Below are 14,758 nucleotides of genomic sequence, written 5' to 3'. Positions count from 1 at the left end.
GACATCTCTTCATAGACCTTGGTCTTCTTCCATCCCTTTCTCTATTGGACATTGGTTATTCTTTCTGCATGTTTTTCCTTCAAATAAGGAGTGATTTTCAGTTCTTCAATTTTTAACAAGCTTCTCTTCTTGGCTAAAAGTGATTTACTAGCACTGATGTTGGTATTACAGAGAAGATGAAAGAATGGAAAGATTGCTGCATTAAAACCCACTGAATGGAGATCCAGGACCTACTCATTTAATCACTATCAGAAATATGCACCCTGAATGCATTGAAAGAGATAAAAACCTGCTATGAGCTTGAGCAAAGGCCCTGAGATAGCAAATACAAGGGAAGGTCAGATGGGAAAGCAGACAAACTGGGCTTCTCCAGCTAATCTTCATTATAATGGCATTGGTAAGGCCAAAGCCAAACTTCACATTCTGGTACCATTTCAGCTCAGTGCAAATGGGAGGCCCAGCTGACAACATTTGCCAAAATGTCCCAAAACTTGAATTTTTATTGAGCCATTGCACCCTACTGTAGTTCCCTTTTGCACCACCCTGATGGTGGAAAATCACAGCTGGCATGGAAGGGGAAAGGAGACTGCTGTCCTGGGTAATGATCAGGAGAAATGGTGATATTAGCGGGGAGGGGAGAACTTCTGCTTTCACTCTTTCACAATGAGTACAATGTCCATGAAAATTTCTTAGCAGAGAGAGCAGCAGATTTCTTCTTTTGCGCATACATTTCTTGCTGGTGAAGCAGGATTCCTAAAAGCTGAGCACAGCTGATGTGTCTCAGTCCTGGAGTACTGACTGTCTTAGCGTATATTAAGTGCCCATCATTTCAGCAGCTAAGCAGTATCACATCCCATTTAGCACATACACAGCATTTTGTGGAGCAGAGCACTGTAGAAATCCTTTTCCCTTAGGTTTTTCCACACACTCATTGCAGTGATATGCATCTGACCAATTAAAGCAAAAGAGCTTTAGTAATTAACTCTAAGGCACTGAGTGGTTCCCTGACTGGAAGTTGTAAGGACTGGTTTTGATATTATGAGTACCATTGATTAACTCTCAGACTCTGGACAATCACTTCATCTTTCTAGGCTTCATTTTTCCCTGGTGCAAAATGCAGAGAAAAAAAGGAAAAAGTTTTCTTTGGTGAAGTGCTTTTGAGAGCTGTGAATGAAAAGAACTATGCATCATCAGTGAATCCTCAAAAAAGGCCTGATGGGAGATTTTTCAAAATAACACTCTTCTCACTGAGCTTCTGAAAAACTGAGCCACAACGAAATAAAGCAGCAAAGGACCAAAACCTTACTGGGACATGGAAGTGGGGACATGATAAAAACTTTGAGGGGTGTCTAAAATCTTGACAGCAACTTTTTGTTCCAGACCAGGCTGGCAAGATGCCATCTTTCTTCACTGTGCACCCAATTCTCACCCATCCAGCTCCTAGGCTGCATGTCAGTGCTTCTGCATGGTTTGTGTTTTTTTAACCCTGACCATCCTCCTCCCTAGAAAATTGACAAATCCAACCACTTCCAGCATCTGACAACCTCTGCAAACTTCTCTTTCTGGTTGCAGGAATATTCCTGTTCACTTGGCCAAATTAATTTTTCAATGAACATATGACTTATACATCTTTCAGAGTGTTTTTCAGCCTTACACTGTGCTTAAGATCTTAATTACTGCTGAGCTTCTGCCAAAAGCATTGCTTTGGGGAAAAAAATGCACTAGCATGTTTTCTTCCATTCTATTCCTAATACTGTATCATTACTTTATCTTATCCTTTCATTCTGCTTAATTCCACATAGTTGCAATTCCCAAAGCTAACACACTGGTTCCACTGTACATTAGCCAGAGCAAAAGAAATAATTTTCACTTTCTAATTGATTTATTTCAAGATATTTTTATAATTGAGGAATGGAGGTGGACAGAACTGAATTTCCTCAGATTATTTCAGTATTTGAATAAATATCCTTTAAAAAATGTTTTTTGGACTTGCTGGTCGATATTCCTGCTTTTGGCAATGAGTGAGTGAATTTGGAGTAGCTAAATTGATCACTTCATTCTTTTTGTTCTACAACTGACTCAGATAAAGGTATTGTTGGCACAAAATTTTGTCCATGTCAGCTAAACATTCTGCCCTAGAGAAGCTTTAAAATTAGGTTTCATTGTAGAAGGGTGAGGGAAAGATGTCACATGAATGTCTACTACCTCTCCTTTTGACTTCCTCATGCTGAAGGAAACCAGCCTGTGGTAAAGAAGAAAATAACGAGGCTTGTTGTGGGATCTGGAGGCCAAATACTTGATGAGTGCCTCGGCTCTCCCTGCAGGCAGCAGGAGAGTGGAATAGCCATCAGGCAATAACACCAAACCTACCATGGAAATCAATGCCTTTGATTATATTTTGGCCACAGTTTATTTTCAAATTAGGTACAAACCCCAAATCCCATTATATCTCTAGCAGATCCAAATCTTCTTCACTGCTTCAGGATGCTTATAAAGCTATAAGAGTTGATATGTTTGATTCTATTTTTCCATTAGAATCTGACTTTTGCTGAGAGATCATATAACCAAAGATACAGTTCAGGTCAATGAAGCTTTGCAATAAAAAGGAAGGACAAGGTGGTTTCTAGGGATTCATCACTAGCATGAATATGTCAATCATTCTTCCGTTGCACAAGGAAAGAACAGTAGTACTGCTTTCCTGCACTGTTCCTACACATTTTTAGTCCCTAAAAATTTATTGCTGCTTCACTGCAAGAGCGATTCCTACTTTACATCATTTGAAGTCAGAGGAGTTGTAGAACTGAAAGATCATAAGGAGGATTCAGGGTTTGCTTTTGAAATTATATCCACCTCTTCTTGCATTAAATATGGTATAAAAAACTAGGTACTCCAAAGTTTTCAGCCATTACGGTTGTGTAGAACAGATGTTAGTGAAATAAGAAACAAGCTTTATCATATAGGTGAAAAATGTCTTGTTAGCAGCCCCAAATCTTGAATCACAGAATAATTAGAGCCTGTGTTATAGGTAGACAGCACAAACTTCCTCCCACGTTGCTTCCTCTCTAAGTAGTCTGTTTCAATCCCACCTACAGGAGGTGGAAAGGGAAATTTCTGACTTCTAGTCTTCAAGTTTTTCTTTCTTAGTTAAGCCTACTAAGGAGGATACCAACTGCAGTACTATTTTTTCCCAAATTGAAAATTTTACAGAAGACAGCTGTTGGAAAATGAGTACTACAGAGATTTGCAATGTGTGACTTGGACAAAAAAGCAATGAACAGACCAACAGGCAAACTGACAGAGAGAATGCAAATTTATCAAATACCACTAATGCTACTGGTCACAGCGCCATCTTAGTTCCAAGTCAAATCATTAAAAAGTCAAAGAGCAAAAGACTTGTGTTGATTTCCACCCCCTGCCGTCATCAGAGGACAAAACAAAAAATGCATTTACCTGTAGATCAGGACTTCATCATCCGAGCAGTTATACTGCAGCTGATACATTTTTACCCGAGGGGCCGATTTGCTGACTGTCCACTTGACCAAAGCTGAGGTAGTGGTCACATCTGACACCAGGACAGCCCTTTCTGGGGGACCTTTTGCTTCACCACGATTGGACTTGGTGGAGCTGGTGATGTCCGAGAGCCTGGATTTTGGTGGAGCTGCTTTGCCGGTGCCGTTGCTGAGATGGGGGAGCTGGACAATTGAGAGTTCAATTGTTGCAGTGGACTCTCCTGCAGCATTGGCCGCTATGCACGTGAAAGTTCCGTAGTCCTTGGAGGTGGTGATGTGTATATCTAAGGTGCCATTGTCGTAGACAGCTGTCCTCGAGGAGTTTCCGATGAGACGGTCATCAGGGGCCACCCAGTGAATGATGGGAGTGGGATCCCCAATGGCTTTGCACTTCAGCGTGGCAGTCTGCCCTTCCAAGACCAGCAGCTTGTGAGTATGCTGTGTAATAAGAGGGGGCTCACAAACAAATTCCTCTTCCCGTACGTACCAGAAGTACCTTCCCTTCAGACTTGGAGGAGAAGCACAGGTTTCCATGTCGTCGTCTCTGTCAAGCCGCCTTAACCACAGCAGCTCACAGTTGCAATGCAGTGGATTTCCCCCAAAGCTGAGGGACAGAGGCGGCGAAAATGGGGTAACAACCAAAGGAATTACTTGTGATCTGGCAAATATAGGGTCAGGGGGGAGCTTCTGAAGCCTGTTGGATGTTAGATCCAATCTGGCCAATTTCTGAAGATCTGCAAATGTCCCCTCTGTTATATAATCTATTAGGTTGTGATCTAAACTGAGCTGGTGCAAGTTTATCATCTTTCTTATAGATTCCCAGGGAATGCTTCGGAGGTTATTGTAGGACAGGTCTAAGTCTTCCAATGTCAGTAAAAAATCCTCAAAGGCATCATCAGAAATGCTGCTTAGCTGGTTGTTGTTTAAAATCAAATGCTGAAGATTAATTAAACCTCTTAAAGTATCCTCTTCAATCTCAGGCAACCTGTTGCTGTCCAGATGTAAAGACCGAAGGCTCTCCAAGTCAGTGAAAGAGTAGGGCTGTATGTAACTAATGGTGTTTCTGGACAAAGTAAGGTCAACAAGTCCAGACATATTGGCAAAATCCTGTCGGCTGATATTGATAATGAAGTTGCCCCCAAGACGGAGTTCAACAGTCCTTCGATCTATGTCCAGAGGTACAAAAAGGAGACCCTTGGAGGGACACAAAGTCCCCAGTGACTCAGACAGGTTCTGACAGACACAATATTTGGGACAAGCGTTGACTGTGACAGCCATTCCAAACACCAGGATGCTGCAGAGCAATTTTTCCATTGTAAATCACGCAACAGTACCTGGGAGAAACAAAAAGAGTGAAAAGGAACATCAGCAATTTTGATATACTAATTATAATACCTTTCTTCTCATGTTTTGCCTAACATCTACCTCCAGAGAGACTTTGTGATGCCTCCTCTCAGGAGTCCCACCAAAAGGCATCAGACCTCTAGGATGGGACATTTATGTGTTATAAAAACATGATAAAATCTTTCTTTCTTTCTTTCTTTCTTTCTTTCTTTCTTTCTTTCTTTCTTTCTTTCTTTCTTTCTTTCTTTCTTTCTTTCTTTCTTTCTTTCTTTCTTTCTTTCTTTCTTTCTTTCTTTCTTTCTTTCTTTCTTTCTTTCTTTCTTTCTTTCTTTTTCTTTCTTTCTCTCTCTCTCCCTCCCTCCCTCCCTCCCTCCCTCCCTCCCTCCCTCCCTCCCTCCTTCCTTCCTTCCTTCCTTCCTTCCTTCCTTCCGCCACTTCCGCCACTTCCGCCACTTCCGCCACTTCCGCCACTTCCGCCACTTCCTTCCGCCACTTCCTTCCGCCACTTCCTTCCTTCCTTCCTTCCTTCCTTCCTTCCTTCCTTCCTTCCTTCCGCCACTTCCTTCCTTCCGCCACTTCCTTCCTTCCGCCACTTCCTTCCTTCCGCCACTTCCTTCCTTCCGCCACTTCCTTCCTTCCTTCCGCCACTTCCTTCCGCCACTTCCTTCCGCCACTTCCTTCCGCCACTTCCTTCCGCCACTTCCTTCCGCCACTTCCTTCCTTCCGCCACTTCCTTCCTTCCTTCCGCCACTTCCTTCCGCCACTTCCTTCCTTCCTTCCTTCCTTCCTTCCTTCCTTCCTTCCTTCCTTCCTTCCTTCCTTCCTTCCTTCCTTCCTTCCTTCCTTCCTTCCTTCCTTCCTTCCTTCCTTCCTCCACTTCCTTCCGCCACTTCCTTCCGCCACTTCCTTCCGCCACTTCCTTCCTTCCGCCACTTCCTTCCTTCCTTCCTTCCTTCCTTCCTTCCTTCCTTCCTTCCTTCCTTCCTTCCTTCCTTCCTTCCTTCCTTCCTTCCGCCACTTCCTTCCGCCACTTCCTTCCGCCACTTCCTTCCGCCACTTCCTTCCGCCACTTCCTTCCGCCACTTCCTTCCGCCACTTCCTTCCTTCCTTCCGCCACTTCCTTCCTTCCTTCCGCCACTTCCTTCCTTCCGCCACTTCCTTCCTTCCTTCCGCCACTTCCTTCCTTCCTTCCGCCACTTCCTTCCACCACTTCCTTCCTTCCTTCCGCCACTTCCTTCCTTCCTTCCTTCCTTCCTTCCTTCCTTCCTTCCTTCCTTCCTTCCTTCCTTCCTTCCTTCCTTCCTTCCTTCCTTCCTTCCTTCCGCCACTTCCTTCCTTCCTTCCTTCCTTCCTTCCTTCCTTCCTTCCTTCCTTCCTTCCTTCCTTCCTTCCTTCCTTCCTTCCTTCCTTCCTTCCTTCCTTCCTTCCTTCCTTCCTTCCGCCACTTCCTTCCTTCCTTCCGCCACTTCCTTCCTTCCTTCCTTCCTTCCTTCCTTCCTTCCTTCCTTCCTTCCTTCCGCCACTTCCTTCCTTCCTTCCTTCCGCCACTTCCTTCCTTCCTTCCTTCCTTCCTTCCTTCCTTCCTTCCTTCCTTCCTTCCTTCCTTCCTTCCTTCCTTCCTTCCTTCCTTCCTTCCTTCCGCCACTTCCTTCCGCCACTTCCTTCCGCCACTTCCTTCCGCCACTTCCTTCCTTCCGCCACTTCCTTCCTTCCGCCACTTCCTTCCGCCACTTCCTTCCGCCACTTCCGCCACTTCCTTCCGCCACTTCCTTCCGCCACTTCCTTCCGCCACTTCCTTCTGCCACTTCCTTCCTTCCTTCCTTCCTTCCTTCCTTCCTTCCTTCCTTCCTTCCTTCCTTCCTTCCTTCCTTCCTTCCTTCCTTCCTTCCTTCCTTCCTTCCTTCCGCCACTTCCTTCCTTCCGCCACTTCCTTCCTTCCGCCACTTCCTTCCTTCCGCCACTTCCTTCCTTCCTTCCTTCCTTCCTTCCTTCCTTCCTTCCTTCCTTCCTTCCTTCCTTCCTTCCTTCCTTCCTTCCTTCCTTCCTTCCTTCCTTCCTTCCTTCCTTCCTTCCGCCACTTCCTTCCTTCCGCCACTTCCTTCCTTCCGCCACTTCCTTCCTTCCTTCCTTCCTTCCTTCCTTCCTTCCTTCCTTCCTTCCTTCCGCCACTTCCTTCCTTCCGCCACTTCCTTCCTTCCTTCCTTCCTTCCTTCCTTCCTTCCTTCCTTCCTTCCTTCCTTCCTTCCTTCCTTCCTTCCTTCCTTCCTTCCGCCACTTCCTTCCTTCCGCCACTTCCTTCCTTCCTTCCTTCCTTCCTTCCTTCCTTCCTTCCTTCCTTCCTTCCTTCCTTCCTTCCTTCCTTCCTTCCTTCCTTCCTTCCTTCCTTCCTTCCTTCCGCCACTTCCTTCCGCCACTTCCTTCCGCCACTTCCTTCCTTCCTTCCTTCCTTCCTTCCTTCCTTCCTTCCTTCCTTCCTTCCTTCCTTCCTTCCTTCCTTCCTTCCTTCCTTCCTTCCTTCCTTCCTTCCTTCCTTCCTTCCTTCCTTCCTTCCTTCCTTCCTTCCTTCCTTCCTTCCTTCCTTCCTTCCTTCCTTCCTTCCTTCCTTCCTTCCTCTCTCTCTCTCTCTCTCTCTTTTTCTCTGTTTCTCTCTCCCTTTCTGCCTTTCTTTCTCCCTTTCTTTCTCTCTCTCTCTCTTTCCTTCTTCTACCACAGATTGCAAGGCTTATTAAAAATCCTGAAAGATTTCATTTGAAATAGTGTCTGCTTCTTTGGGAGTAGAAGCTAAAATCAGTATCTATAATAATTACTTTCTGCTGCATAATAATGTGCAATTAGTTTTAGGGTTGAAGCAGCTGACTTTATGGATAAAAATAACTGCATTTTCACCCTTCAGTAATGTGGTTAATGATGACCATGTAATTATCTGGCCAGTTCTGGGGCAAGTCACTTGCCCACTCATAATAAGATTAATGATAGACAGCATTAGAAGCAGAAATCACTTGTGTAATTGCCATTTGGTTTCACCCTGTGCTCAGCCAAACCATGGAAAGGATGACAGCATATAGCTCCAAAGAGAAGGGATCCAGGGGAAGACAGTGCTACCTCAGGCCCCTGGCAAGCTTTTTGACAACTACAGACTCTCAAACTGCCACCCCTACTGTTGTAGTGACAGTGAAGCTCTTGTCTGTCTTCATGGCCCTCCCTTGCACCCCGTCAGTTCTTCCTTACACCCCACCAACTCCTGCTTGTACCATTATCTCGCTTTTTTTGGATCTCTCACACACTTTTCCAGCTTAAACTGCAAGGATGCGTCTTTGAAGGATAAACAAAACTCATGATTGGGCTGGCTTGGAGATACAATTGTGGCTGGGAGAAGCTGAAGCCCTGCTTCAGGTTTGGGAATATTTACTTACACAGGTTTGCTGACATTCTTCTCACATGAGCAGGATATAAGGAAATTTGCTTTCTTTCTGTTTCTCCCTTTCCCAGGCCCTGCTATCCAGCAGGGCTGAAGAATGGCTAGATCCTTCATTCCTGGCCCTCATTCTCCTTCTGAGGAAAGGGGCAGGTAGACAAAAAGCTATATTTTTGTGAGGGCTCTCCCAGACATCTTCTGCTAGGATGGTGTGCACCAGTCTCCAAGACCCTCCCCTGTGGCACTAGGTCCAGGCACAATTCAGTCTCTCAGTTTGAAGATGGCCATTTTGCCTCTAACCTTCAATCACCGTGTAAACTTGCAGCACTTTTTTGGTCTATGCCATATCCCTTCTCAACATGCAGGGGCTCACACACTTAGCAGTTTCTTGGCACATGTTTCGAGTTATTAAACCCCCAGTAACACACATCAAACACAAAACAAAAAGTATCACTTCAACAATTTTTAAGAGCTCTTTAAACAGGTCTTGCTTTACCTTCTTGTGAAAGGAATGGCATAGGGCATAGGGCCCTAAGGGCTTGTGTTTGGGGCTCTGCCCAAAACTTCTCAACTCATGCCCTGGGTAAGGTGGCCTGGTATCTCCTCTCTAGGATATGCAAGATGAGTCAGAAAGAAGGAGCCATAGAAATGCAAGATGCTATGAGTGCTGAACTATGTAGAGTGTGTTCTTTATGGCAAGGTTTTCTGCATGGTGTGATGATGGTAATTATATACTGTTATTACTATTTCATAGCAGAGGAAATGACTGAAGCATCTGTGTTTGCTGAGCTTTACAAACAAGATGAAAGCGAGACACTTTTAGAAAGGATGGCTTGAGAAGAGTAATCTTACCTTCAATAGTAAATAAAGGGCTACTGAATAAAATGTTTGGAGATAAGCAAGTGTGTTATTGATGCAAATCTGTGGCATACATACCAAAGAGCTATAAATATCCCTTGCAATATTATCAATTGGTGGTTTCGTAACAGGCAATTGGCTTTTTCAGTCTTAATTATAAATGTATTATGCAGCTTTAATTTAGTGTATTACCCTACCAGCTGAAATTATAAACAAAAAGCAGTTTAAAAGGGGGAGAAATAGATATAGTTAATTAGTAATAAGCCCTTTCATAGCTTCTCCCTCATCTAGATTCCCACCCTCTGAATATCTATTCAAAAATGTGAATGCACACTTACGACAGCCGTGTCTCCTTTAAGTGTCTCAATTCTCTAACCACGTTTTTTCCGGATGCTGGTAAATATCACAGTGCTTTGGGGAGATGGTTGACTCTGAGCGTCAGAGTAAAGAGCATTCATGGGAAAAAAAGTAAAAATGGGGGGAGGAACAGAAGTTAATTACATAAAATAGGGATTGAACCACCAAGAGGAGGATGTGAAGCAGGAGGCTTAAATGGCAAAGCAAGCCCTGATGGGGAAACCATCTGTGGATGGCTCGAAAGCACATCATCTGCCTGTGTGAGCCTGCACGTGTGCATGAAAGTCACAGAGAGTGCAGCATGTGCTCCTGCCAGCAAGAGGGCAAATTGGCAACAGCCACTGTCATTCCAGCTATTGCATGCACTTGAGAGTACTAATGTAAATATTGTTTGTTTACAGAGGATATTTCTGGCCTTTGTGATCATTTACTAGCATTGTTATTGCAAGCTTCCGAGTCCTGAGTTTCTCTACAATGTAATCCTGAAGGGAACAGTTCACAGTTCAGTGAAGAGGGTATAAACCAAAAGGGCTTCCTATAGGGCACTGGAGACAACAGAAATGGACAGGACTCCTTAAGGAGAAAATCTGGGACTTCTATAGCGCAAATGATTTTCCTTTCTCTCTCCAGACAGACAAAGCACTTGGGCCAAAGATGAGGTAAGAATTCATAGACTAATAGAATGATAGAATGGTTTATGTTGGAAGGGACCTTGAAGATCATCTAGTTCCTACCTACCATCTAGTTCCTACCTACCTTTCACTAGACCAGGCTGCTCAGAGCCCCATCCAGCCTGGACTCGAGCACTTCCAGGTATGATTCCAGGTAATACTGCAATTCTTGAGCCTGCACAATTATAATAATATCCTTTAAAATCTAGACCATCCCACAAATTCATGGTAATTACTAGTTGCCAAGGAGATGGATGTATAATAAAAATTGCTTTGATTTTATTTCTGGTAATTTTCTTGCAAGACAGAAAATAAAGTATCAAGTTTAGGGTCTGTTTTTGCTGACCAGTATGCTCACCTTGTTCACAAAATCTCTTGTTAGCTGCAGCACCAAGAATTTTATAAGCTGCTAATGGCAGTCTTGTGATAAGCTCACCATTCTGATTTACATTTTAAAGATATCTATCAGCCTGATAAAGCATATTTCTCACAGCAAGTCAGTAAATCTGGAAGAGTTCCTGTCTCAGGCCAAGATGAAAAATAGCCCCTTTAGTCCTCTTAGAACATGGATTGGTATGAATTAATATGTGCAAGAGCCATAAAACTTGGTGGTTTGTATTCAAATTTCCTCATAAAGATACAAATTCTGGGATTTGGCATCTCATTTCAGCAACGCCTCCAAGGCATTTTTTATTTCTGTATTCATTGAACTTTGCATTTAAATTCCAGTAACCTTTGCCTTCCACAGTGCCAAGCGCAAGGTAACTGTCAGACAAATAATATGCAGCATAAAGTCTGGGAAAAGGGAGAGAAAGAAAAAATTTAAAAAGGAGAAATGGATGGGTAGTGGCTCTGATTCTGTGGTTTCCAAGCACCCTGGAACCCAGGCTTATGGGTAAGCTTAGATACCTCCTTTCAGTTTTGTAGGTGTTGTGGAGGAACTAGGTTTTCTTTCCTGAGAGCTGCCCTTTTCTTTGTTCTTTATCTATTGTTATCTCTGTTTTAAGTGAACTTAAGTGACTAAGAAATCTACCCTCAATGCAGAGCTTGAAGGATTGCAGTGATGGGTGAAGTTTCACACCTATTTCCAAAAGCAGTTTAATCAACAAGGCATAAAAGAGGATGGGACTATGTCAGGACAAAACTTACTCCTTAATCCCTTGCATCACCAAAAAACTGTGTGGAAAGGTATGTTATGTGTTTTCCCTGATCCATACAAGCAGTTTATGCTACACTTACTAAACAATTGCAATGGCCATAAGGAAAGTAAGTATCTCTGCATCTGGATGTGTCATCAGTAGCACATCCATGGAAACACTCGGTGTTAGGCCAAGGCTTGGTGTTAGGCCACTGTGAGCACTTGTGAAACTCCTCAGGTGTTGAAAGTCAATTTGCACCTAGCAGCTTAGAGGCTCAAAATCAGGACAACCAACACTGCTTTTGTTGATCTTTTGTGTTTTTTCTTGCCTAGACTCCTGCATTCTTTGGGGATAAAGCTGATCTTTATCAGGTGCATACAGACAATGCAGTGGAGGTTTTGGCTAGGCCTTTTAAGGAGCTGGTTTCATTGAAAAAAAAAGGAATAGCTCTAGCACATGAACTGCTTGCTTGCTCCAGCTACCTTATGTTTTACACATGAAGATGGAACATTTGCAAGAGCACATTTCTCCAGGTACCTGTCTATATGAAACTCCACCCATATTAATGTGACTGATCCTGTTTCCACAGTAACAGAAAACAGGGAACTCTGGGTAAAGTGAAACAACTTTATCGCCCTTTGTACAACTCTTTTTCTTGAATATTGCAGCCATAGCAAGGTTGCACTAAAAATATTTTTCACCCCTTTACCACCATGAGGTTTATTTATGTGGTTTGATTCTTTTGAATGCTGTTCTATTGTTCTCACATTTCCGAGCAGCTGTGAGTCCCTCCTACCTGCTCTGTGCTCCCTAGCATGGAAGCAGTTTTATCTTGCCAGTATTTAGGAAGAGCTAGGCTAAAGGGGTGGAAGTGTCTAAGTAAAATTGGCTCACAGGATGGTCCTAATTGTAAGAACATTTTTTGTTAAAGTTGCAGTCCCTAAAAAACTGTTTATAACTGGAGCCAGAACAGAGGTAAGGTCAATGCACAAAAGCTGATTGCCAAGAGGGCTCACTCTGTGAACGCTGATTTAATCCATTCAACTGATCCCAAGGAAATAACCAAATATTTTCTTAGGCAGGGCTTTCTCAGACAGGAAGATACTGCTCTCATTCAATCTTTCATGAGCAAAACCTGTGTATCTCTGTGTGCATTCTTGGAAAGCTTTTCTGATATTTTCATAATGCTTTCCTAATATTTTCCTGACACCAGTCATGTTATTTCTTTTTTAAAATACTAACATTATCCAATTCCTTACCACTACCAAGATGGAAATGATGCATCTGTCAAAAGCCTAGATTATCAATGTAGCTTTCATCTCTCCTAGTTTACTAAAGTATCTAACTTCTTTCATTTAAACCAGTTCTTTCCATACATCCTAAAAGAACAAATCCATATGCTAATGGTCCAGCACACTTAATCTCTGCAATTAGTAACCTCTTCACATTTCAGGTTATTTAGGCAAAAAAAACCAAAAAACAACAAAAAAAAAAAACCTTGGACACTTTTATGAAGTTTTAACATATAACACTTAAAAGACAAGTGTAACCCCAAATCTTAGCAGACAAATTTCAGAATCAGTCAAAAATTTTGTTTCTGTTTGATATAATTAACCTACTAGCAAATGCTTCTTCGATGCGCTCTTGGAAAACATGGTACAAATTTCTTCCTAGAGTCACTTTCTTGCAGTGTATATGGAAAGGGTATTTTGAGCACTAATGTGTATGTGCTCACGGTCCTGGTTTCAGCTGGGATAGAGTTGCTTTCTTAGAAGAAATTCTGAGAAATATGTATGTACATAAGGATTTTCATTTTTCACAGTGATATTGATCCAGGAGAAACATTTTATGTCTTTTAGCTTCTCTGACAAAGATGTCCCTGGTGGCTGGGCAGTGTGTGAGTCTAGCAGCCTTAGTGATCCTAGAGCTCTTAGATCCACAATGCACTTACATCCTAGTTCCTAAGAAATGTAGCAAGAGCTCTTAAGTAAAGAAGAAACCAGGTATAGATCTATTAGATCACTCTTCATTATTGCTGCTAGCACTTGGCTGAAATAAGCCATTTGGTTTTAAGAAATGTGCAAAATTAGTCAAGATTTTGAGACTCATTTTGTGAGAAAATAAAACTTAGTGAACACATTCTGTGTACTTCCGAGCATCTGCCTGTCTGGCACTTCCTCATAATACATTTGGGACATTTTCATCACTTCACATAAAATCTGAAGTGCAGAAGCCTCAGAATTATTTACTACTCTCACTTTTCAAGAATATAAAATATATTAAGTTTCATGAAAGCAGAGGAGAGACACTTGGTTAGCTTTGTTAGACTTCTGTGAAGGACATTATGCATCGTTGTGCCCACCTCATGTTTGGAATCAGAGTATCCACGTGGAAGACATACATTATCAACATTATTAACATTCTGCCTAATGAAAAGGCTTTATCCCAAGTTCAGCCTTTTTAGACAACAGTCCACTCTGCTGTTAAGATGGTCTGAGCTGTGCAGGTTCTCCATTGTCTGATAAGCAGTGAACTTGTTCCACAGTCACGCTATGATTCCAGGACTTGGTCAGTTAGGGAGACATCCTTTGGAAACTGGACTTGCTTCTAGCTCCCATCCAAAGGGTACAGGTATCACTACTTCCTATGACTAATCTCCAGACCTGGTCTGATCTGGCATCATGCCACTTGAAGCTGAGACTAAAAGGCTTTCCTGCACACACAGAGAACAGAGCAAAAGAAATGTGTGCCTAAAATTCCTCTTGGCAATTAGCCTAAATTTCTTGTGCTGCAGAAGATGGAAATTTTTACTCTAGAATGATGCCTACCTGCAATGCCAAGGTCAGTCTCATTTGTATCTGCCTTGAAGCTTACTGTTCAATTTTTAATTGCTGAATGCTGATTGTAGTAACTAAATTAATTCAGTCCTGTAGCATAAATCCAGTAGGCATGCTTGATTTACTCATTCATTAAATATTGTACTTTGGAAAAATATGTACGTGAAATGAGTGGTTTCCAAATTAAAACATTTAATTTCAGAAACACTAGGAACAAATATTCTAAATGCTTCATTTAATGACTTTCTTAAAGTAGTCTCATGAAACATGAATAATCTTACAAACAAGTTTTGTCACATGGGCTGATACCTGCCAGTGGGCAAAACCTCTAACAAAATACAAAAAAGTATATAGCTCTATCCAGAACTTGTGAATGGAATATTATAACCTTAATAATCATAGCCAGATTTTGTTGACTAATGTGATTTTACCTGTGAAAACAGTTGTATTAGTATCATTCTACCTTCACTGACTGGAAAGCACAGGCTTTAGCTGCCTGATTTGTTGTCACAAAACAGTGCTTAGCTACCTGGATGATTTTTGGTAATGCACAAAATTTAAATGTGTAGGCAGTCACTTGTAAGCATACAAAAACAAACTGAAGACAAAGAGGCCATTTAGAAAATCC

At 42.5% G+C, this 14,758-nt stretch overlaps 1 protein-coding gene across 1 annotated transcript in view; it reads right to left on the bottom strand.

Annotated features, from left to right (window-relative positions):
* Nucleotides 1-14,758, bottom strand: part of LRFN2 (leucine rich repeat and fibronectin type III domain containing 2) — a 152,160-nt gene that overhangs the window by 29,486 nt on the left and 107,916 nt on the right. Inside the window, exon 2 of the mRNA XM_058802554.1 lies at nucleotides 3,451-4,843. Coding sequence (XP_058658537.1) covers nucleotides 3,451-4,823 — 1,373 coding nt within the window. The 5' untranslated portion in view covers nucleotides 4,824-4,843. The remainder of the gene's footprint in view (nucleotides 1-3,450; nucleotides 4,844-14,758) is intronic.

Source organism: Ammospiza caudacuta, chromosome 3 (assembly GCF_027887145.1).
Source record: "Ammospiza caudacuta isolate bAmmCau1 chromosome 3, bAmmCau1.pri, whole genome shotgun sequence".
Lineage (NCBI taxonomy): Eukaryota > Metazoa > Chordata > Aves > Passeriformes > Passerellidae > Ammospiza > Ammospiza caudacuta.
Note: the sequence above shows the minus strand (reverse complement) of the source record. Positions and strands in the feature narration are given on the sequence as shown.